A 24,155-nucleotide genomic window follows, 5' to 3' on the forward strand; every position below is an offset into this window, starting at 1 on the left:
TCTTTGCAGAGGATTGGCGGTATGCAACATTTCTCACTTCCACCAGTCTCCGTGCGTTCATGCTCCGAATTCCGGTCCCTTTTCTGACGTCAATAGCTTCCTGGGTCTTCCGCGTCATCTCTATCCGCATGTGACTTCTTCGTATTCACAATGTTTTAAAATGACCTCCAGGTTTGCGGATGATACGTCCGATAATTTCATCTTGCGATACAACCACAGCGCATCAAATATTTAAAGCAACTTCAGCGAAAGTGAATGGGTTTGCTCACGTAATTTGTGTCGTGAAACTCTCCGCCACCCGATGCAGCCAAACACATTGATTTGTCACGTATCTTATGAGCGTTTTTAACCCCGAAATAATGTTTTTGTAGGTATGTTAAACTTCTTTCTCTCCGTATGTAGCCAACCATACTTATCCGAGTATTTTGGAAGGACATTTCTCACAGCTACATTTTTAAATTAGATGCGACTTTTCGCTTGAAATTGTGCCAATCATCTTCAGGGCAAAACAAAGCAATACATTTAGAGACATCACCACGTGGCCTAAACAAAACATATATTGTGCCTCATAATATTGGCTGTTAAAACCTAATGTGTTAAGTTACAGTCATTAATTGGTTATTGTATCGTGTGTGTGTATGTGTCTGTTGCCATCCTTCCTGTGGTAGTGGTGCTCATGGAGAGTGGGGAGGTGTTCACGTTTGGCTACGGGCAGTATGGCCAGCTCGGGCTTGGAGACTGCAACCCCAGGCAAGGATCGATGCGCACACAAAGACAACAACAACAACAGTGATGGCAACATCACCACAGTGCTTGTGCCAGGCTAGGTGTGCTCTGAGGGCCTTCTTGTGAAGTGTGGAAGTCTCACTGACATGAATTCAAGGGACAGACTCGGGTGTCATGGGTTAACAGACTGAGATGGCTGGCAGATGCACCACCTGCGTTACGCACTGTGCCAACTGGCTGTGTTTTAGCACACGCACACACACACACATCGAGCCATCTGGTACAATGGTAAAAGACGCTGCTAAGACCAATGAGAATTTCTGTTCGAGCCAATGGCGATGCAGTATTGGGCATGTGAACAGGAATTAAAACCCTAAAAAATCCATTCTAGCTCCTAGCTGTGCACAGTGGCAGACAGCAGTGGTGCAGTGGTTAGCAGAGTGCACTAAGAATCCAGCCAGTTGAGTTCGATTGCCTGCGTCGACAATCATCATCGGCGAGTGATTATCGGAATTAGTCCTGGGCAATCCCCTAGGTCGACTGAGCCTTAAATGTAACACCTGACCTCAGCGTTTAAACATCGCCAGCCACGCCGCGTCACGCCATTGTGTGCCGTGCAGTCCTTTTATCGGCGCTCGATGACGAGACTTTGCCCCAACAATCCACGCACGTGCAGGTTCTGCCCGACGCTGGTGCCGCTGCCGGAGCGCAGCGTGCAGGTGGTGGCCGGTGGGAACCACTCGGCGGCCCTGCTTGCCGACGGCTCGGTGCACACCTTCGGCAGTTTCTCGGTGAGCGGCGCGTGGTCGCTACAACGTGGTGCTTGCGTGTCCTTGAGTTCTCGTCAGTTTTTGGTGAGCCGGGTTGCAATTGCAAATGAGGTGATCCTCCTCCCCCCCCACCCCACCATCATCTATTTGAGCTTCTCACCTGGTTCGACAAAATAAACTTGTAGGTACGTATTGTGTGTTGAACTTCTTTCGCACCGTACGTAGCCAACCATGCTAATCGGAGGTGTGGGAAACTGTTTTTCCGAGCGAGAAACAAAGCAAATGATGAGGAAGTTTGGTGTTGGCGCCGTTACTTGCAATAGCGCAAGGCTCTCACGGAGGAAGTTGCTGTGTTTCACAGATAATTACAATCTGCAGTGGTTTCACACGTTGGAGCGATGTGGCTGTTCCTATACCCAATTCGCTAACTGAAAAGTCATTTTCAAGATTGGCAAATTTGGACCGTTCACTACGAAGCGGACGGCTCATATAATTATTACACCCACGGTATTAACCAAGATTGCCAGTGGGCTCTAACTGCGAACCAAAGAACCGGATATTATCGGGCAGCAGGGGTTTAATGCCCGAGGTTTTTTTCCTCTGGTTCTGCATCCTCCCATAATCTAAAAAAAACTATGCAATGTAACTGATATTGCATCCCAGCTCTGAAAAATGTACATGAAAATTCCTAGATTGAGATTGCACATAGCAGCATCGCCCGCCCACTGCAAAAACTCGACAGGGACCCCCCCTGAAAAAAAAGGTTCTCTCGACTCGGCGAGGCTTTCCTGCTCAAACAAGCACAACAACAACAATAATCAAGCAACAATAATAGCGATCTCGTTTGTACGTTGCATTCCACCCCCAACGCCCGTTTCGCACCGTGGTGCTCCTCCTCCGCCCCCGTTGCTGTCGTCAGAAGGGGCAGCTGGGCCGCCCCATCCTCGAGGTGGCCATGTGGAACGCCACCCCGGCCGCCATCCCCAACGTCGGCGCCAGGTTCGGGCGCAAGGCGGCGTGGATCGGCGCCAGCGGAGACCAGACGTTCATGCGGATCGACGAGGCGCTCATCAACGCTCACGTCCTCGCCAAGTCCGAGATCTTCGCCAGCAGGAACATCATTGGTGCGTTCAGCAGTCGCGCGGGGTTGCTTACTACTACAGGGCCTTGGCTATCCAACTGCCGGGAATCTTAACTCGGGTGTCCGGGTTCGTGGCACAATGCGTCAAACCAAATTGTGTTGGCGTGCTTTTTGTTTAGGCTAACATGGGCTGTCGTGCATGGAATGAAACGGGGCTCCCCTCCCTACCCGCCCTGTAAATTGTTCTCCCTGTATTAGACGAGTGTGCGGCCCTCTGGCCCATGGGCCACATTGCATTTGCACCTCCTGCATACTGGATGTTTGTATGTTGAACTTCTTTCGCACTGTACGTAGGCAACCGTGCTAATCGAAGGTGCGAGGATAGCTACACCGCTGCCCATAAACTCGCATAAGCCCTCTAGACTCACGAAGAAGGCCATAGACTCACGTAGGGCGTGTGGTCGAGACTAATGACGGAGTGGCAGCCGGAGGTGGGAGTACTCCCAGAGCACGTCCACCGTCGAGTTTAGGCGGACGTCGGCCCGCAGCACGGCGTGAGATGACGACGGTGGCGGAGATATTGCAAGACCTCCTTCGGCAGCGGGTTAAATCGTGCCTGCTTACGGCGGTAACGATGGCGAGCGCGTGCACTGCTGCTGACGTTTTCCGCCCGTGCGCTAGGCCTGCTGCCCTCTGAGGCCGGAGTCCCCGCTCCCTTCAAGTGCCTGCTCATCAACAAGGCGGACGGCAGCTGCCGCACCTACAACGACGTGGAGCAGGAGGAGCTGCTCGGCTCGGCCGTGTGTCTCGACCCCGTCTACGACGTCCTCTGGAGGTCGGCCACACACCACTCTTGTTGCCTGCCCTGCCGCCGGATGTTTTTAATGCTTTCCGACTGTGGTTGAAAATGTTTACGCGTTAGCTCTGTGTTCGTCAATTCGTCCGTACTGGAGGGGGTGGGGGGGGGGTCACTTTAATGTTGCAAATATGATGCGATGTGAATTAACCTGTAGCATAAAGTTGCTATTATGGACTTGCCCCATTTTAAGCCAGCGAAATTGATCAAAGGGTTGTCTAAAACTAGGAGAGGCAAAACAGAGCAAAAAGTACTGTTTGCAAATACGTCAATGCGTTTCGCCTTGACGGCTTCCATACTGTTAACGAAACACTTTGGAAGACAAATGCATTTTGGAAAACGTCGCTGTGCCCGGGTATCCCTGTCTCACCGTGTCGCTGTGCCCCGGGGGGCAGGTTTACGCCGGGCTCGGGCGAGGTGTGCTGCTACAATGCCGTGGCCGCCGACGCTCGGCTATCGGCGCTGCCGGAGCTTCAGCGGCGATACAGCGTGCTGGCGCCGGAGCTGGCACTGCCCGTGGGATCACACGCCTCTACCACGCGATCGCACGCCGCCCTGCATGTCCTCGGTGAGCGCCGGAAAGAGGGAAGTAGGGTGTGGGTGGGTTTAAGGGTGGGTGGGTAATTTGGTGGGTGGGTGAGATGGTGGGTTAGTTAGTGGCTAGGCAGGTCTGGGTGTACGGTTTTAATAGACTGTGTGTGCCGGCATACAGGCTGCCTGGACACGCTGACCGCCATGCAGGACCTGAAGCTCGGCATTTCCAGCGCCGAGGAGGAAACGCCCGCCGTCGCCAAACTCTACACCAAGGACGACTACAACGTGGTCAACCGCTTCGAGAGTAAGTCGCCCGCCAGACACACTGCCAGTTTGTGCTACCCTGGTGAGGGTGAGCAGGAGATGGTTATGGGAGGCAGTGGGGGCCATAGGATTGTGTGGTTTGGTCGGCTGTGCGGACAGGAGGTGATTGAGTTTATAACCAGTCAACTAGGCAGAGAGGTTTCTAGGCAGTGTGGCTCAGAGGCTTTGGGGGTCAGAAGGAAATGTGGTTTGGTGGGCAGAGGGTTTGGTAGGGATGGGTGGTGATTGTTTTTATAAGCCGGTGAGAATGACGGCTTTTAGGGGGCCGAAAGACCATGTGGTTTAGTAGGCGGTGCGGTTGGTGGGTCGGGTGGGTTCAGAGGCAGTTGGGGATGGGTGGCGGTTGGGTTGGTAGGCACTGCAGTCTAGAAGGCGGCAGGGCTCGCAGGCCAAGTGAGAGTCATGCGTCGGCGATGCGCGGTTCTGCCAACCTCACGGTGCTCGTGTCGGCGTGCAGGCCACGGAGGAGGCTGGGGCTACTCGGCTCACTCGTTGGAAGCTATCCGTTTCGCGGCCGACACCGACATCTTGCTGGGCGGGTTCGGTCTCTTCGGCGGCCGCGGGGAGTACACCGCCAAGATCAAGGTGAGGAGTCGCACAGACGTGCGGGGCCGCCGCTCATGGCCGATCGTACCGTCGACGAAAGAGCTCGGCCGTGGCCGATAGGGAGATTGATTGTCGGTTAACGTCTGTGGTATTGTGTTGCGCCCGCTTACGTTGAGAGACAGAGAGAGGATCGCCTGCATCAGAGTACATATGCAAGTTAGGGTCGTCATATTGACCGTGAAGAAAAGTTAGTGGGCTTGGGCTAAACCCGTCGCTGAAAGGGATGCTTGGCCGGTGGTCAAGACTGATAATGGAGTAACAGCAAAGGCTGGGATCCTGCACATTTGGTTCCACATTTCTTCATCACTGGTTCCATGTATCGGATCCAGCATCAGAATCTTTATTTATCCTGCGCACTGATTAAACACCTACACACATACACCCCAGTACTAGGTTCTCAGCTTGGTCAGCAAAAGAACTCGGAACTTGAAACCTATTTGTGTGCGTGCACGTGGATGGGTCCACTGCAGATGTTCGAGCTGGGCCCGGAGGGTGGAGAGCACGAGACGGATGGGGACCTGCTGGCCGAGACCGACGTCCTGGGCTACGATTGCGCCGCACGGTACTGGCGGGGAGGAATGGGTTCCCTCGCACTGCTCCCACCACCGCCCACCACCACCCGTTCTCTCCTCTCCCTCTCCTTGGTTTGTTCACTTTCAAGTGTGACGATTCGGTTTTACGAGTATTCACCAGAAAACTAGAATAATATCTGATCGGCTGCCCGTGCGAGCGCTGGGACATGTGTGTTGGTGGTTTTTAACCAGTGGTGAAAATTGTAAGCCTGGTCACCAATGCCTAAACACACAAAAAAAACACCATCGTATTCAATTTAGCTCTGCACTGAATTTGGCTAAATTCCAGCTCTGAGAATTAAATAATATCGGTTTGAATGTCATGCTACGATGATTACTCTCCATCGCAAGGACCAGAGATTATTTGCAGGGATCTCGGCGCTAGCTCTGCGGTATCTGCTTCCGCGGGTCGTTATCTAACACACGGTGATGTGCATCTCTGCGAGAGATCCGAATTGATTCTTGGTCTCATGACAATTAGACTAACATTTGGGGAAAGATAAAAAAATATATAAATAAAATGAAGGCAGCAGACTACTTCAAGAGCCATTGACCGATTTACTAACCTTGCCATTAACAGCTGAACATGGCTGGCAAACTCCCCTATGCTGTTTAAGGTGTGCATGTTGAGACTTTTTGCCGTGTGTGCCCACAGAGAGAAGTACGCGATGATGTTCGAAGAGCCGGTGCTGCTGCAGGCCGGCTGGTGGTACGTGGCGTGGGCTCGCGTCTCCGGTCCCAGCAGCGACTGCGGCTCGCACGGCCAGCCGACCATCACCACGGACGACGGGTGGGTGCCACAACGCTCGCCGGCAACGACCGCTGGCCGACAGGCGGCACTACCACTGCGAGAGCAAACGCTGGGGAAACACTGCCACCGCCTCTTGTCTGTCCAGCTTACGTGTGTGTGGTGGGATTTTTACGGTCCTGCCTGTTCGCTCCCACATGCCCACGGCCGAGACATCCCAAATGCAGCGAGCGCCTTGCAAGAAAGTCCTGGAAGGAAAGCGAGGCTTTGCTGCGTAAACAAATGACATTGTCGCGATAATTATCACTTCGCCACATCTCTTTGCAGGGTCGTGTTTCAGTTCAAGGGCTCGAAAAAGTCCAACAACGGAACAGATGTGAATGCTGGGCAAATTCCTCAGCTGCTGTACAGGTGTGTTGCACGATGAAATAACATTTGGGGCTGTAATAGGTGCTTGCTATAACAGCACTTGCCCCAACAGTGCATGTACTCTGAAAGGGAGCTGTGTATGTGTGTCATTGAGAGATTGTGATTAAACGTGGATACAATTGGAACGTGAGGGTGCTGTGGTTAACACGCTGTGCTCTGACCCCGATAATCTGGGTTGGATTCCGAGCCGTGACGTGTGTTACTTAAATTCCTGGACACGGCTCATGTGAAAGTGGTTGCAAAGACTTTTCCTTGGTCTCCCTTAAGGTCAACGCAGCCTGGTGAAGTGTGAAAACATCAGCGTGCCAGGCTTTTGTGCTGTCCACACCACTTACCCGTGCACCTTTCTTGGCCTTCATAAGTGCTTGCTTAACAGCACTTGCTGTCGGCTGTATGGGGGATCTCTGTGTATCCGTGTGTCTGTGTGTCTTGTGTCCAGACTCCCATCGCATGACAACAGCTCGGGGAAGGGCAAGCCCCAGAGCTTGGAGCCAGTACACATCCTGCGGCGCTCCTTCTCGCGCACCGTCTCACCCGTACGTACCGGTGCCCGTGCACGCCACCCTTGAGGTTTACATCACGTGATTTTCTTATCGCGCCACCTATAATAATCTAACCAAATATGTGTAACTCTCATCATGCCTCGTGCTGTAAAGTGCAGTCTACAACTCTTATTATCCGCTCTGTCTCTTTGGGTTACCTGTGTACTATGACGGTCCATTGCCCAAAACGTTGCCAATTATATATTTTGTAAGTTTTTTTTATTTTATCTGTAAATCGTAGAGCAGCGGTGCGGCGGTTAGTTCTCTGTGCTATGAGCCTCCCAGAGCTCCCTCTGGTGGAGAGCCCTTCAACACAGCAAGCAGCAGCTGGGCCTGCACCTTCACCACCACCTGCTGACTTGTCGCTGCGCCCAGGAATGCTTCGAGGCGCTGCTGCGCGTGCTGCAGTGGAGCTGGAGCACGCTGACGGCCGGGCTGCAGGAGCTGGGCGCCGTCACGGGCTTCACGAGGACGGCCACGCTGCTGGACCTGGAGCGTCTGGTCTTCCTGGCGTCCGCGTGCCTCCGGCTGCTGCGCGTGTTTGTGTGCGAGATCTACCCCAGCGTGGGTGGGTAGCGCGTCCGTGTGCGCCACGCGTGTACACGCCCCACATTGGTGGCCGTGCGCCGTGCGCGTGTGTACAAACCCACAGAGGTCTGGACGCATGTGCACGTGTACAAACTGACGTGTGTGTACAAACCCGCATAGGTGGAAGCACGCATTTGTAAAAAAGCACATGAGTACGGCACTCTAATCACTGCGCCATCACTCTCCCAGTAAGCGCAGCCAACAGGCAAATTCAGAGTTGACATTCACGCATGATGTAAGTCGCAAAAAATCGACCTTTTTAAGTTAACTTTTAAACAGTCTACGTTTGGCCTTTCAAAATCTGTTTAATACTGCATATACAATAATGATGTCGGGCAGAGTATTGCAGCCTTGGCAAGCCAATAAACACGTATGTATGTGTTAGTGGTTCATATGGCCTTTAGAAATCATGCTGCGCAGTGATATTCACACATCAGTGCTGTTCGTTTATCCACTACGGTTGGTTATTATTTGCCGGCATCTCGCGAGGCTCTGTAATAACGAGGCCTACTGCTACAATTGCGGAATGAAAGGGCAGCTAGGAAGCGTATCTTTGTGCCTCTCGCATCACACGCAAAAAATCACGCCCACCCCACACTGCACACAACATATCACCTGCGTGTGTTGGTGAAGGTGAGGCCCAAAGACTGCTTCATATATCGCTCGTTGCTGATTTTAGCCGTGGCCGGAAATTTAGTAAGCTGTCTACAGTGCATTGACACAGACAAAGATCCCCCCGTGTAGCCTGTAACAGACTGTTGGGGTCAATGAAGGGCCGGCATGGCACACGAGTTGGGTGGGTTGTCAAGACCACACCCGTCCACCTTTGTGTCTCCTCGGTGCGAATGTTGTTTACATACATACGAGGCACTCATTTATGGATGAGCCTACCTAAGGGAGGCAATTTACTGTGATTTGAATGTCTCATTCATTTGTGAAACGTCTAAAAACATTCATGGAAGCCTCACCAATGGTAAACTAAGGATGGACAGTCATTATGAAACAGTGCAGTACACATACACACGCACAGAGGAGTAAAAGCGTAATTTACAGCTAACGTCGAAAAATAAACCTCACCCGAGTGCCGGCTGGGTTTGGTGGTGGTGCGCGTCTCCCAGACGGCGTCAAACCGGCGCTGGAGGAGACCTCCAAGCTCGCCGAGTGCGTGGGCAATACCAGGTGCTTGCTGCAAAAGATCTTGGGCGACGAGACGCAGGCCCGTGCCGTCAGGCCGCGGCGGGACGAGCGGGGCCGCCCCGCCGGCTCGGGCGACACGGCGGCCGTGGTGCCGGGAAGGCCGGCCAGGCCCGAGCGGGCGGACGGGCCGGAGGGCCTGCTGGAGGCAGTGCTGCAGGAGTGCCACAGCACGTTCACGGCATGCTTCCACGCCTTCTACCCGACGCCGGCGCTGCAGTGGGCCTGCCTCTGCGACCTGCTCACGTTCGTGGACAAGGTGCGGACCCAGAGGGGGAGTGCGCGTTAGGAGTGCCTTCTCTCGTCGTTCGGTATTATTACAATAGTTATAACAGCGATTTGCATTCTGAAGAAATGTTGCTGGGCCATATCTGACTATCACTGCACTGAAGGCATTTTTGTTATCAAAGTTACTGGTATGAATGATGAGCTGCCTACGACCAAAAAGCTGTGATCTTTTTATTATTTTTTGAGCTCGTAGTTCAGGACAGGTTTTGTGTTTTGTCTCTTTCTTTAACATATACCAATTTTCCTCCCACATTCCTCGTCATATCCAACGCGTGACATTCTCCTTTTGTCTCTCCATCTCCCTGATATTCTCTCCGTCTCTACATTTTCTTCCCTGTCTCCCCCAATCCCTCCCCATCTGTCCATCCACAGGGGTCCCCGTCCGTGCCGCGGCGCGGGCGCCTGCTCGCCGCCATAATGTCTGCGCTGTGCCACGCGACGGTGCGCCTGGGCTCCATCCTGCCCGTCGCCTACCAGCGGGAATCCCAGCGTCCTCGCCAGCAGCAGCTGCAGCAGCAGCACAACAACCAGCACCAGCAACAGCAACACAGCAACCACCACCACCACAACCTCCAGCACCAGCAGCAGAACAACCAGCAGGTGTTGGCGGCCAGCGGCGGCGGCGCCAGCACGGGCACGGAGAACGAGCTGGCGGCCGGCCACCGCTTTCCCGTGCTCGTGGCGCACATGGAGAAGCTGGCGCAGGTGGAGGAGGGCGTGGCGTGTGAGCGGCCCAGCTTCGCCGACGTGCTCGAGCACATGCTGCAGATCGTCACGTCGCCCGTGCGCGAACGGCTCGTGAGGGTCGGCGCCGGGGTCACGAGGTCAGAGAAGCTGGCCCCGCCGCCCCGTGCGCTGCCCGGCCCGCTCGGTGGTGGTGGCGGAGGCGGCGCCCAGCACCACTCTCCGCTGCTGGTGTCGCACGCCTGCGGCCTGCTCGCCAGCCTCGTCAGCGAGCTCACCGTCGCCGCCCTCGGCTCGGAGGTGCGTCGGCTACGGGGGTTCATGATGGCCGTGTCCGGCGCTCAGCCGCCTCCGATGCGGGGTTTGACAGCAGTTTCAACCGACCTGCGTGTCGTATACTCGCGGAGCATGCGCGACGTAGCCATGTGCCGTGTTCCCATATGCTTTGTCGTGTATACCGATGTTGCAAGACCCACGTCCCGTACGCCAGTGTGCCCATATCCCGTGCCCCCTGTGTGCGGCGTGCAGGGCGAGGGCCCCAGCGCGATGCACGCGGCTCGCGCCTCCCCGAGCCGCTTTGCCCGCACGAGCCAGGGCCGCAGCTGGAACACGGGGAACGGCTCGCCGGATGCGGTGTGCTTCAGCGTGGACCGGCCCGGCGTCGTGGCGTGCGGCTTCTGTGTGTACGGCGGCGGCGGCGTCCACGAGTATGAGCTGGAGATGCTCGTCGACGACGTGAGTTGGCCGGTGCCGCGGTGCGGCGAGTGGCCCCCCCACGGCAGTAGGTTCCGGCGTAACTCCGGCAAAAATTTACGTGCCACACGCACTGATGTTGTACCGCAAATTATTACTACACAAGGCAACCACACCCTAGTCCTACCGCTAACCCAACTGCACGAGTCAACAACATCGTAGCCATAACCCATATGAGTCAACCAGACCATAGTCTTGCCAGAAATCATAACCACATCAGTCCACCTCACCATAATCTTTTCCCAAGCCATACCTACATTAACCAACCAGACAATCGACTTGCCCAATCCCTAACCAAACTAGTCAACCTACAAAGAGTCCTGAGTGGCACTCTCCTAGATAACCATTTATTATTATTCCTCTTTTTGCTATTCCTTCATACTTTGTTTACCTAAGGCAATGGTTGCGCATTAGATGCTCTGAATATATGCTGTAGACCAGATATCAGAATAAGAATCTGAATATTTATTTATACTGGAAGAATCCGATGAGCTATAAAGCTCTTTTTCACAGTTGTCCAGTAGGGGTGGGTCAGAACGTTACTAACGTGGCAGAATCCAGATGTGCTGAAGGTAGTGGATATCCAGGTGAGCTGAAGGTGGTGGATATCTCGTAGAAACTGTCACACGTAAACACACGTGCTGACGGTGGTGGCGGTTCTGGTGTTTTGGTGACAGAGCGAAAGGGCCGGAGACTCGGCGCACTCGCACCGCTGGACGTCGCTGGAGCTGGTGAAGGGCACGTACAGCACGGAGGAGAGCCCGGGGGACATCGCCGAGATCCGCCTCGACAAGCCCACGGCCATCAAGGTGACGCCAACACCGCAGCTAGAGCTTGCACACCCACCCATCCTCCTCCACACACCCACCTATCTACTCCCCACCCACCCAGAAACCCACCCAACCCTTTCATTTCCTCCCCACCCAGCCACCCACTCACCCGTCTCCTCCCCACCCATCCACCCATCTCCTAATTCATCCACCCACTCGTTTCCTCCCCACTCACCCACCCTGTGATAAGGCAAAAACGGTTCTGCTGGGTGGGACACGTGTGCACAATGGGTTAGGGTCGGTTACCGAGACAGCTATTGGAGTGGCCTCCATGAATCTGGCGGCAAATGGTAACATTTAAGTCCAGATGGTGGGATACTGGCAGGGCAGATCTTGGAGGTCACGTGTCTACAGCGCAGCAGCTGCGGGATCTGGCAGAGGGTAGAACGCTTCGGCGATGAGGTGCGGGTGGTGTCAACGGCGGCCTTGGCCACGATGACGTCTTGGTGTTCACACGGAGGTAATCGGCGTCCCAATGGCCAGCTCGAGCACCGGTGTTCTGACGCCACGCCCGTGCCGTTTTGCGCAGGAGGGCGTGAAGTACGCCGTGCGCCTGCGCAACTACGGGAGCCGCACGGCGAACGGGGATGGCGGCACAAGCGTGGTGCAGTGCCCCGACGGCGTCACCTTCACCTTCTCCGCGTGCTCGCTCAGCAGCAACGGCACCAACCAGAACCGCGGGCAGATCCCACAGATCCTCTACTACAGGTAGGCGGCGTGGTGTAGGTATGTACGTTGAATTTCTTTCCCACCGTACGTAGCCAACCGTGCTCATCAGAGGTGCTGGGGAAGGACAACAAACTACAAAAATCAGTTTTAAAGAAATTCGTTTTCGAAATGCCGAGCTCCAGTGGCTTCGTAATATCGGAAGGAAAGAGCGTTTCAGACGGCCGCAGACGCGCATCCGAAAGTGCGCGATGCGGTGGCAGCAGACATGCCTCGCGGCAAGAAGTGGGCCTGACTTCGATTCCCTGACTCGGTGCCCTTTCTGTGTGGAGGTGCAACGTTCTCCACCCCCCCCCCTCCACACTGGTCTGCACGGGTTTCCTTCGGCTTCTCCGATTAATTCCCCTGGCTAAAGAAAAGAAAACCATGCAATGCCACTGGTATTTACCGAACATCCCAATGCTGAACAGTAACCTGCAAGTTGCTCAATTGGGATTACACATAGCAAGGTGAACCCCTGCAGGGAATTAGTATGCAAAGCGAATCTTCGTTTGTATGTATGTATGTTGAACTTGTTTTGCGCACCATACGGTGCCAACCGTGCTAAATCGGAGGTGAAATGCATCCATTTAGAAAACCCCTGGGCACAAAGTCGTAACACTCAAAGCTCCACAAATAGATGTCAACATACATTGCTATTCTGCCTACAAGCTGCAGAGATAGCACAGGCAAATAAAACTACTTGGTCAAATGAATGACTTTCAAGTTGTTGCACGTGGCCCAGGGGCAGTAGGGATGCACGCTTGATCACCGAGCATGCCACTTGATGCTTTTCAGATTTATTTTGTTTCACCGGGTGAGAGCTCGAGAGACCAGGATGAAGTCACATCGCAATAGTATCGCAATAGCGATCTACTCCCGTGTGTGTGTGTCGGTGTCTTTGTGGGGGGAGCGGTAGGGTGGTGGTTAGTGCACTGCGCTACAAACCCGCTCAAGGCCAACGATTTGGTTTCCCGCTCAAGGCCAACGAATCAGTGATGGTTATATGAACCGGTCCTGGGCCTCCCCGAGGGTGACTCCGCCTCAAATAAGGACCTGGTGCGGTGTGTAAACATCGCCACTCGGGACATAAAAGCGACCGGGCGTGGTGCTGGCCACCCACCCACTCGTTTGCCGTGCCAGCCTTGATAAGCACTCCTCGCTAACAGCACTTGCCCCAACTGTCTGTTAAAGCTATACGGGGGGATTTTTTTCTTTGTGCGGCGCCGGCGATAGGAGCGAGGGCGACGCAGAGGGGTGCGGAGACCAGACATGCGGGCGCGCCTCCGAGGAGGACCAGAACCGCGCGCGCATCCTTTCCGTCGTCGCTTCTGTCGTCCGCGCCGCCGCCGAGCTGCTGGATGTGGCGCTCACGCTCGAGGGTACGCGGCACCTGCAGCAGCAGCGTCACCAGGACCATCAATTGCAGCAGCAGCAATAGCAGCACCACTGGGAGCAGCAATAGCAGCAGCAATCACAGCAGCAGCAACACCACCAGAAGCAGCAGTAGCGATCGCAGCACCACCACTAGGAGCAGCAATAGCAGCAGCACCACCACCAGGAGCAGCAGCAGCAATAGCAGCAGTAATCACAGCAGTAGCAGCACCAACAGGAGCAGCAATCATGGTAGCAATCACAGCAGCAGCACCAGAAGCAGCAGTCGCAGCAGCAATTGCAGCACCACTACTAGGAGCAGCAATAGAAGCAGCAGCACCACCAGAAGCATCAGCAGCAATAGCAGCAGTACCACCAGGAGCAGCAGCAGCAATAGCAGCAGTAATCACAGCAGTAGCAGCACCACCAGGAGCAGCAATCGCGGTAGCAATCACAGCAGCACCACCAGAAGCAGCAGTCGTAGCAGCAATTGCAGCACCACCAGGAGCAGCAATAGAAGCAGCAGCACCACCAGAAGCATCAGCAGCAATAGCAGCACCACCAGAAGCAGCAGCAGCAATAGCAGCAGCACCACCAGGAGCAGCAATCACAGCATCAGCAATAGTAATCCTAATGGAAACAATAACAACAACAGATATCACAACAACAGCAGCAGCAATAATGAAAATAGCAACCATCATAACAGCAGTAGCAATGGCCAATGCACGAAGCACTGCGCCACCACTCCACCCATAACTACATGCCTACGTGACAATTGCTTTGTGGGTTATGTTATCTTTTAATGAGAGCTTTGTTATCATTGCAACATTAACATGTTTACTGATGACGATTCTTCCCGTCTGGCGATGGTGCGTGCGTGCTTGTTTTCGTGTGTGTGTGTTTTTGTGCGTGTGTTTCTGTGTACGTGCGTGCGTGTGTGCTTATCTGTGCGTGTGTGTGTGCGTTTGGGGCGTGCGCCAGGCGAGGAGGTGCCAGAGCTCGTGAGCTCCTCCAGTCTCTTCTCTATGCTCATGCCGCTCGTGCTGGCACAGATCAGCCCCGTGGCCGCCATCGACCCCAGGGTGAGCGGCTGGACAAAGCACTCCCAACACACACGCAAATACACGACACGCACACGCACGGCTCGCACACATCATCGTTCCCATCCACCTCACACTGCTCATCCCACATTTCACAAGAACACAATCCGCTCGCGCCAAACAGCCGAGATTCCTGGCAACGCCGCTGTGCGACATTGCCGCGTCCGTGCCGTAACGGGTAGGCGTTTCACCCCCCTCCTCATCGCGACCGCACGCAGGCATCCGTGGAGGTGTTCAACCTCGTGCAGACGCTGCTGCCTCTGGTGGCCAAGCTGAACCAGAAGTTCGCTCCACCAGCCTTCAACCCCAACCAGTCCACGGAAAACTGCTGCTGCGGTGTGGGTGGCGGTGGGCCATCGGAGGCCGGTGGCACGGCCGCCACCACCACCTCCAACCACTACGCCACAGTGGAGAGCGAGCACCCGTACCGCCCTGCAACAGTTAGCCAGTACAAGGCAAGTGTGGTCTCGTTCAAGTCCCCTGTCGATTATTTTAGTTACATTTGAACACATTTGCTGAGTGCAAGAGGCCCCAGGCGGTCAGCAATGAACAGCGCGGTGAAAGATTTTATAGATGAGAGTTAACACGTTACTTGAATTGAGCAATGTTACGATAGGAGCTTTTGGGGAAAGAGACGATGACCGGAGGGATCAAGAATGAAGTAATTTTTGAGCGGTTCTGAAGAAAAAATTGTGACCACCCCCATCCCTGGGAAATTCCTAGATACACATCTGGTACAGTCCAGCAATGGATTATCCTGCATGGCCCGCTATTGACGACGTAGCATCGCAAGGTGACTGTGATCGATTAATCTGTTTCAAACAAAACGGATCCCAGCTGCTCGTGATCTAATTTCGCTGCTGGCCGCCCCTTGCCCTTTTCCGACCCGGCCCCGCTCTGTCCGACCGCCAGGTGTCGTTCCCGGAGTGCGTGCGCTGGCTCACGGTGGAGTTCGACCCCCAGTGTGGCACCGCCCAGCCGGAAGACGTGCTCCGCATCCACATCCCCTACCGCCACCCGGCACCCGCCCCGCAACCGCCCCAGCCTTCGCCGCCACCGCCGCCGGCGCCAGCAGCCGTCGCGGGCCAAGCGCCGCTGGCCCTCGTGCCGGCCGACGAGCCGGGTGGTGCGGTCTGTGGCCCGGTCGGTGCGAAGCCCCCGGTGGCAGGGGCCCAGCCGGGGGAGCCTGCGCTGTCATGGCTGGAGCTGAAGAAGTTCTCGGGGCCTTCGGGATGGCCAACGCTGGCGCTGGTGCTTCCCGGTGAGTGCAGAACCATCGTCAGAATCATCGTCAGGCGATAATTCATAGGTGTCGTGATTTGATGAATGGTCATAATCAGTGAATTTTATATGATTGTTGCTGAGAGTTGACCATTGTGTGCCAGCATTGTAATCATCACTTGCTAAATGGTCATCTTGCACCTCGTCATCTTGTTATCATGATGTGTCACGATCTACGATGAAGGCCTCCCCAAACGGTCGCCACCACCCGCAGTATCACGATGCAACAATCAATCCGTCCGACCCCCACTCACGAGCTGATTGAATCGCTACGTCGTGATTTCTTCTCCACTCCTCCCATTATTAGTTTTGACCAGTGGCCATCCCTTCTAGCAACGTGTCCTGCCCACTTCTCTTAACAAATTATTTAGTGATGCTGTTGCTGCGTTGGCAGTGGCGCACAGGTAACAAATAAATGCAACGCATTAGGCATTAACACTGCCTCAAGGAAAATAATGTATAAAATAAGTGACGTTTTAGATAATGGTTATTTTTCATAGCACATAAATGAAGGCAGTGTTGTTGAGGAGAGCAGTGGGACAGTTTTATGAAGCCCAGAGTCATTGACGAATCTGTTCAGGTTTTTGTTTAGTTACCTTAAAAGTAAATACGACGTCTCAAACTGGCGAATGTTCCCTTTTAAGGCATTCTAATTAAACTGCCTCCATAACTAAACTCCGTCCTCATTAAGCCCCCATCCCTGCCCCCACCATATTAAGCTGCCCCCCCCCCTCATTACCGCAGGCAACGAGATTGTGTTTTCACTGGAGACTGCGTCCGACTACGTGAAGGATGAGAAGGCCGTGTGCTTCGGATTCAAGTGCGCCATCATCGGATACGAGTTCAATCCCAGCAGTGACGAGGTGAGGCCGTGTGTGTCTATGGGGTTGTGCACCTATTGCCCAAGAAGCCTTTATAAGTCAGGGGTTGAAATCGTCGTCTATCTTCTTTCGTATGACCTGTGAAGAACAACTATATTGGAGATTAATGTATACATATGGATGTATGTTGAACGTCTTTCACACCTCACGTAGCCAGCCGCTTTAATCGGAGGTGCGGGGGAAGGACAACAAACTAAATACAAAGAGCGGTTCTAAAGAAATTAATATTTCAGTCTGGATTTAAAAGTGCATAGCTCCAGTGGCATCCAAATACTTGACGTTTATCAGCAGTGTTCATCAGCAGTGTGCGCATGCTGCCCCGTGTCATGCGTGTTTCCCAGGGCGTGGTGCAGCTGGAGAAGGAGCTGGCTTTCCTGGGCAGCATGTGTGCCGCGTCGCTCATGAAGAAGGATCTGACCCTTCCTCCGGCCGGTGAGCTCGTCACACCGTCCCTGCCACAGTCATGACGGTGGCGGAGAGGATTTTAGATGTTTTCCCTTTGCATATTCGTTCAGCCAAAAAGATGAAGCAATATTTGGCAAACGTTAGTTCCCCCTTGTACAGCCAGGGGAACGCGCGGCGCATGCATTGAATCGTGCGCGTAAGAACCGATTGGTTTCGACCAATGCAAATTGTATGTGCAAATGGTGTGATAATATAACAATTAGGCTCACGGAGCGAACAAAACTGTGCAAGCAAGACAGGAAATAAATGAACAAAGACTCGTCACATTCGTCAATTATATGCAATAGATAACCTTTCTGGTAATGGCGCTTCTTCACAATACAGAGGCCAGAAAGCTAGAGTATAATCAACACGTTCTAAGTGATTGTAAAAAAATTTATTCCTGAATCGTCACAGTTCATAAAGTCGCCGAGCATCTCAACGTGATGCCGTAGTTCGGCACCATGAGTCCCAGGTCTCTTAGTGCTGACTCGTGTGCCACGTGCGCCTTCGGCTTCCCCAACCCCTCTTGCAGCCAACGGCGTGGACCTGGAGGAAGATATAGAGTTCGTCGAGGACTCCGCCCTGCAGGTCAGGACGAGGGGGGCCGGTCACTCATCCCACCGCACCAGACTGCCATCCGTACACAGTGTTAATCTGGTTGTCTCCATGTAATACATTAATTAACATACTTCGTGCCAGAGATGAGAACCCAACATGACACGTGCGGTGGTTAGCCACCTTGTGAAACACACGGTGGTTAGCCACGCTGTGAAACACACGGTGGTCAGCGGTGCCGGATCAGCGCTTTGACCTCAGATTCACCCGGCCACCTCAGGTTGTGTCTTGCTTTCAGCTCGGTGTGAATCAGAATCTTTATTTATCCTGGAGGAATCCAGATGACGTGCGGCAGCGGCGGTGTGCCAGCGGGCCCACGTGCGTGCGGCGCGCGCCCGCGTGACGCGTTCCGCCCTCGGCAGGTGTACAAGGCGCACTCGGGGCTGTTGGGCAAGGGGCTGGCACTGTCGCACCCGCCCTCCATCCTGGAGGCGCTGGAGGGGACGCTGCCGCTCAGCACGCAGTGCAATGAGCGCGCCTTTCTCGAGGACTTTATCGCCTGCACCTCCTCCAGTAGCGGCGGGCGGCTCGCAAGGTCAGACCCCACCCTCGCTGAGTTGGCAGTCTGTCGGTGCGTTCATCACTCCATCTGTTCGTCCGTGTCCGCCCTTTTGTCCATCCGTCTTAACCTTCTATCTATTTGTGTATATTTCATTCGTCCGTCTGTCTCTCCTTTCATCAATCCATCTATCCCACTTTCCATATGTGCTTCCATGCATCTTTCAGTCTCTCTCCTCATATCTCTTTCAATCAATATATCCGTATTTCTATCCATCCATCTGTCAATTTCTTGTCCGTCTATTTGTCTCTCAACACTTCCGCCTGTCCATCCGTCCCTTCATCCATTTGTCCACCCTCTTCCCTTTGCGCCTGTGATTGAGTATTTGCTTCTGTGATGTCTCAATTCTCAACTTCATCATTCTCATTCTCTACCCTGTGCTGTAGCATTCTACCTCGAATAGAATCTCATCTGTAATACAAAATGCCGAGTGAAAAAAAATCCATCATTTGCCCATCCGAAGGTGTATGCCTGCATGTCATTCTGTCTGTTCTCTTCATTCATCGATCGCTCTCATCTGTTCACCCGTCCATCGAGCCCTTGTGCGTTCAATCATCAGTCCGCTGCCTCGCTCTGTCAGTCATGACATCGAGCTCGTGCCCTGTTCATCAATTCACGTTCTCCTTTGCCTGTCTGTCAATCTGTCATTTAGAAAATTCACCGTGCAGCCACGATTTAACAATGTGTGTACGATAAAATAAAATGAATTACAATGATCGGTAGGGTGTGACATGTGATCTGATTGCTAAAGAAGAAATATATGTTTGTGTTGTAATGTGTATTTATCCAAATCTCTCTTTTTGTGTGCTGTAATTTTTGCTCCCATATGCGCGTGTTTATATGTGTCTTGTATGTTCTCTCTGTGTATGGCTATGTGTGTATCTGTGTATGTGTTTGTTCTATCTGTGTATGTCTGTCTTTGTTGTGTGTGTCCCTGCGCTATGAACTCGGTGACCCGAGTTCGATTCCCACTCTTGGCCAACACCAGTAACGATTATCTGAACCAGTTCTGGGCCTCCCCTAGGTCGACTCAGTCTCAAATGAGTACCTGGTGCAGTGTATAAACATTGACACTGGGGAGACAAAGGCTTGTGGGCGTGGTGTTCGCCACCCACCCCCTCGTGTGCTGTGCCATCCTTCATAGTTGCTCCCAAACAGCACTTTCCCCAAAAAACTTTGTTTAGGCTATCGGGGGGGGATCGTTGTCTTGGCTGCATCTGTGTGTCTCTCTTTGCGTCTGCACATATATATGTACGTGAGTGTGTGTCTGTGTGTATGTGTATATCCATGTGTGCATTTATGTGCCTGTATATGTCAACGTTTGTCTATGTATCTCGTAGAACAGTAGCACGGTGGTTTTGCGCGTGATTCCCAGTCACAGCTAACATCAGTGCCGAGTTATATGGGAACCAGGGTGTCCCAGGGAGTGCCTGGTGCGGTCTCTACCACAACAGCACTGGGGAGACTAAGGTGTGAGGTGGGGGGTGCACAAACAAATCCGGCAGAGGGTGATCCTTGCCACAGCACCTCCCTATGTGCGCCTTGCTCGTTAACAGCACTTGCCTCCAACAGGGCTACGTAGGAGGCTATACGGGGAATCTTTGCCTTTGCGTGCATTTACGTGTGTTTGTGTGTGCGTGTCCCTGCTGTGTCTGTGCCCGTGGCGCAGGTGGCTGCAGCCGGATTCATACGTGGACCCACACAACACGAGCGTGCAGCTCAAGAAGGACGAGGTGCGGTGCGGCTGGCCCACCGTGATCACGGTGCAGACGCGAGACCAGTACGGCGAGCTGGTGCACGGGCCCAACCTCAAGGTGCCACCCTTCTTTCGCTCGCTCGCGCGCACTCATTACACAAAGTGCTTGCCACGATTGAACCACAATGCCTTGCTGATCTCGTCCAGGAGCATAAACCATCACGAGAACTCCGGTCATTGTCGCAGCAGCTTTTGGCTGGCCATGGAACAAAGATGGTCACCGCATCGCGCACTTTCGGATGTGCTTCTGCGGCCGTCTGGAATGTCCTTCCTTCTGATATTAGGAAGCCACTGGAGCTATGCACTTTTAAATCTGGAATGAAAACTAATTTCTTTGCAACTGCTTTATGTGTTTAGTTTGTTGTCCTTCCCCGCACCTCCGATTAGCACGGTTGGCTACGTATGGGGTGAAAAAGTTCAACATATATTCAACAAAGATGAGGCTTTTTCCATGCACACATACAAAACAAAGACCCCTCGGGATAGAATTAGAGCTGTGAGTGCTATTATAGATTGGGTTAGAGGTAGGGTTATCGATAGAGTTAGGGGATAGTAATGGGGTTATGGATTGCATGGGTTTCGGATAATTATAGGGTTGGGGTAGTAATAGGGTTTAGGGGTAGGATTAGGATTATGGTTGAAATCAGGGATCGGAATAACAAATTGGGCTTTGGTAAGGATAAGGGTTGCTGCCATGTTGTAACGTTTAGAATACTGGACTAGCATTCCAAAACACCACTGCGAGAGGCTCGCAGTCAGAATTTTACGCATTCTCATCCTTGTTGGGAGTTTATTAATCGCACCATCCTTCCAACAGTAGTCGTCCTATGGATTCACTTGCCCCTGCCATAGGAATGTGTAGTTTCCCCCACCGTCTCTGCAGGGCTGTTAACAGCAGGATGCGCACGAACGCCTCAACACTTATGTGAGCAGCAGGAACTCCCTAACTTTGACATCACAGTGGGCACTACTCGTGGTCATGCCCCCCCCCCCGTAACCTTCCCTCTACTCATCATCTTCCCCAGCTGCAGGGTGACCCGTTTAAAAATACAACGGTCTCGCTCACAGGTGGAGGTGAAGGCCGTTCCGCTGAGCCAGAAGAAAGGGGGCAGCGGTGGAAGCGGCGGCGTGAGCTCGTCATCGTCCCGGGACAGCTCCACGGACGGCGCCGGCCGCAAGCCGCACCACATCCCGGGCAGCCCCGCGCCGCACGGCACGCCCCACCACCAGCACGGGGCGGCCGTAGCGCCGGTCGGCGACCTCACATTTGGGGGGCTTCCCCCGCCTAAGTTGGACACCCTCTACGAGCCCACGCTGGTGCGCGACACCTGCTACACTGCCATCACGATGATGAAGGTGAGCGGGGGTGCTCGCTGGAGACCCATGAAGCATGTGCGCAAATATCCGAACGCAGTTCACCAGCGCTGCTTCCAGACATGAGTTCAACCCAAATTAATGTTTTTTTGTTGTTGTATCTGCCGAGTTATATATTGGCCATACTAATTGCGTAATATTAGGATGCTTATGAATAATAGAGTGGTAAGGGTCGCCGAAAGGCTACCTTGATTATTTAAATTTAATTCTGCTGTCGTGGGACAGCTGTTAGAGCGACCCGGATTGGTTTAGAGAGATGAAGATAGAACAAGGCTAAAGAGCGGGGAAAATTTAATCGGGAAATGAGGGATGGTTGTAGGTGTTTTGGGAAGAACAAAGAGGACCGGGAGGAGAACTGAGAGAATCTAAAAGGTTTGAGAAGGAACAGGGAGAAGAGGATAAAATGTGGTGCGTGACGGGAGGATGGGGGCGAAGCTTCCTACGAGTATGGATGTGTTCGATGGAATAAAAAAAAAGTTCCCTTTTCTGAAGATCGACTAGTGGACTCCCAGTAGTTTAGTACATTGGGTACTGCATCGTCTGCAGTAGTTTTACTGTAAGGGGGATGATTGGTATGTGTAATAAGAATTGAGTAAATTGCAGGTAATTTTTCAAATTTCGCTAAATTTGGATCGTGACGCCGGCACACAATGACCTGTTAATTTCGAACGATATCAAGGGATCTTTAACATCCACTGTTAATCAGACGGCGCGTGGTATTATTACGGTGAATGCGTACCGGCGACCTGCCAGTTTGGAACCGCGAACCTCTGCAACAAGCGGCGAGTATGCTACCGCTAGACCACACCACTGCCGAATATGGGTTAGGGTCAGGATAGGGGCTGCTGCTGTTGTTGTAGGGGATAGCACACTGAATATTGCAATCCAGAGGTCACTGGTTCGATCTCCATCCCCAGTCGTAAACAATGGGACAGTTGCTGTATGTATGTTGAATTTCTTTCTCGCCGTACGTAGCCAACCGCGCTAATCTGGAGGTGCGGGGGGGGGGGCAGGGCAACAAACTAAACCCAAAAAAACAGTTTCAATCAAGGTGATTTAAAAGTGCCATTGCTCCCAGTGGCTTCCTCACAGCGGTCTTTGGCGGTCGTCTCCGTGTTTGTGTTGTTTCCCAGGTGTACGAGAAGTACTCGTTTGAGGAGCTCCGCCTCGCCTCTCCGACCCCAAAACGGTAGCCTAGCTTTACAACACAACCACCACCACCACGCGATAATTGTACGTTGATAAAGTACGAAACGCGGCAACGACGATGATAAGAGTTTGCTCGTGATGTCAGTTATTATGTCCGTGGTGATGAAGATGATGGTGATGATGATAGCATCAATGGTTGAGCAGACATGTCACCAGCCTTGGCTCCATCATGCACTGGGGCAATTTTGGGGCTGTCACATTCTCTTCTGCTGCCCTCCATAGTTAGGAACTCGGCTGTCTGTGCTGTCATCTCCCTGATAGCATGGATAGCTGGGGTCCAAGCTGAAGATCTTTTTCTTCCCATCTACCCATGAGTAACCACCGCATCTTCTCTCTCTATAAAATACATTTGTACCGCTGTTTCTGTACAACATCTTGACGTCGCATTTAGACGCTATATAAATACACATTCTGTTGTACTGTCAAACCTTGGCGTGACGAACAAACACCGTGACAATTCTGTGACATTCAGTGCCAAGACCATGATTTCCTGCCATTGCTGTTCCATCGCGTTGTGACCAAATCATCCAAAATGATTATGATCTTGTCGGATCTCTGAAGCTATCAGAATCGTAATCTTTATTTAGACTGGAGGAATCTGATGAGCTATGAAGCTCTTTTTCACAGATGTCCAATAAGGACACTTTCTGATTTCCAGCGAAGCAGTGTTTAGCTTGTATAATGTACAGATGGGTGACCACCAATATTGTACCAAGTTTATTGATTTGATTTGTTTACGTGGGTAATAAACATGGGTTTATAGGCTGTGGGGATGTGGTTTTCATTCGCTTATTTACGACTGCCCCCTATAAAATAAATACGTCCACTCTCCCTGTATGCAGTCACATTCAGAAGGCTGTAAAAATCCGTCCGGGAATCGTGTTTTGGTGACGCCTCTGATTTTTACGGGCAGGCCGAGCGAGAACATGCTGGTGCGCGTCAACAACGACGGCACGTACAGTGCCAACTGGACCCCGGGTGCCGTCGGCGCTTACCGCATCCACGTCACCATCGACGGCACCGAGACCGGTAAACGTTTCCGCTGGGAATGGTGAAGTTTGTTCACTTGTGAGTGTAAAAAAAATGATAATTTACATCCCTTTATCAATCCACCGGTGATTCAGAAGGAATTCCTGCGCTGTATCGGTCATACAGGAGGGCAGGCACCAGGATCGGTTTAGATATCATCCGCCGCTGGCGTTAGACGTGGTCAGGAATCAAACCTGGGTCACCGTGCTCGTAGCACAGTGAATAAACTACTGAAACATTTGTTTTGATAAAAGGGTGTGTGTATATACATATCTTGTGTGCACGCCTCAAATGAGTGCC

General features: G+C 52.9%; 1 protein-coding gene across 1 annotated transcript in view; it reads left to right on the top strand.

The window, feature by feature from the left end:
• Positions 1 to 24,155, top strand: part of MYCBP2 (MYC binding protein 2) — a 124,823-nt gene that overhangs the window by 51,772 nt on the left and 48,896 nt on the right. Inside the window, 29 exon segments of the mRNA XM_078602847.1 lie at positions 669 to 750; positions 1,403 to 1,517; positions 2,416 to 2,620; positions 3,259 to 3,412; positions 3,829 to 4,001; positions 4,146 to 4,271; positions 4,749 to 4,876; positions 5,368 to 5,459; positions 6,125 to 6,259; positions 6,545 to 6,628; positions 7,086 to 7,182; positions 7,564 to 7,756; positions 8,895 to 9,229; positions 9,631 to 10,242; positions 10,471 to 10,677; positions 11,373 to 11,504; positions 12,055 to 12,233; positions 13,467 to 13,612; positions 14,586 to 14,686; positions 14,923 to 15,159; positions 15,617 to 15,965; positions 16,730 to 16,848; positions 17,208 to 17,298; positions 17,846 to 17,901; positions 18,291 to 18,463; positions 20,157 to 20,301; positions 21,312 to 21,599; positions 22,751 to 22,806; positions 23,740 to 23,855. Coding sequence (XP_078458973.1) covers positions 669 to 750; positions 1,403 to 1,517; positions 2,416 to 2,620; positions 3,259 to 3,412; positions 3,829 to 4,001; positions 4,146 to 4,271; positions 4,749 to 4,876; positions 5,368 to 5,459; positions 6,125 to 6,259; positions 6,545 to 6,628; positions 7,086 to 7,182; positions 7,564 to 7,756; positions 8,895 to 9,229; positions 9,631 to 10,242; positions 10,471 to 10,677; positions 11,373 to 11,504; positions 12,055 to 12,233; positions 13,467 to 13,612; positions 14,586 to 14,686; positions 14,923 to 15,159; positions 15,617 to 15,965; positions 16,730 to 16,848; positions 17,208 to 17,298; positions 17,846 to 17,901; positions 18,291 to 18,463; positions 20,157 to 20,301; positions 21,312 to 21,599; positions 22,751 to 22,806; positions 23,740 to 23,855 — 4,926 coding nt within the window.

The sequence above is a fragment of the Lampetra planeri genome, chromosome 19 (assembly GCF_965212315.1).
Source record: "Lampetra planeri chromosome 19, kcLamPlan1.2.h2, whole genome shotgun sequence".
In the NCBI taxonomy this organism is placed as follows: Eukaryota; Metazoa; Chordata; class Hyperoartia; order Petromyzontiformes; family Petromyzontidae; genus Lampetra; species Lampetra planeri.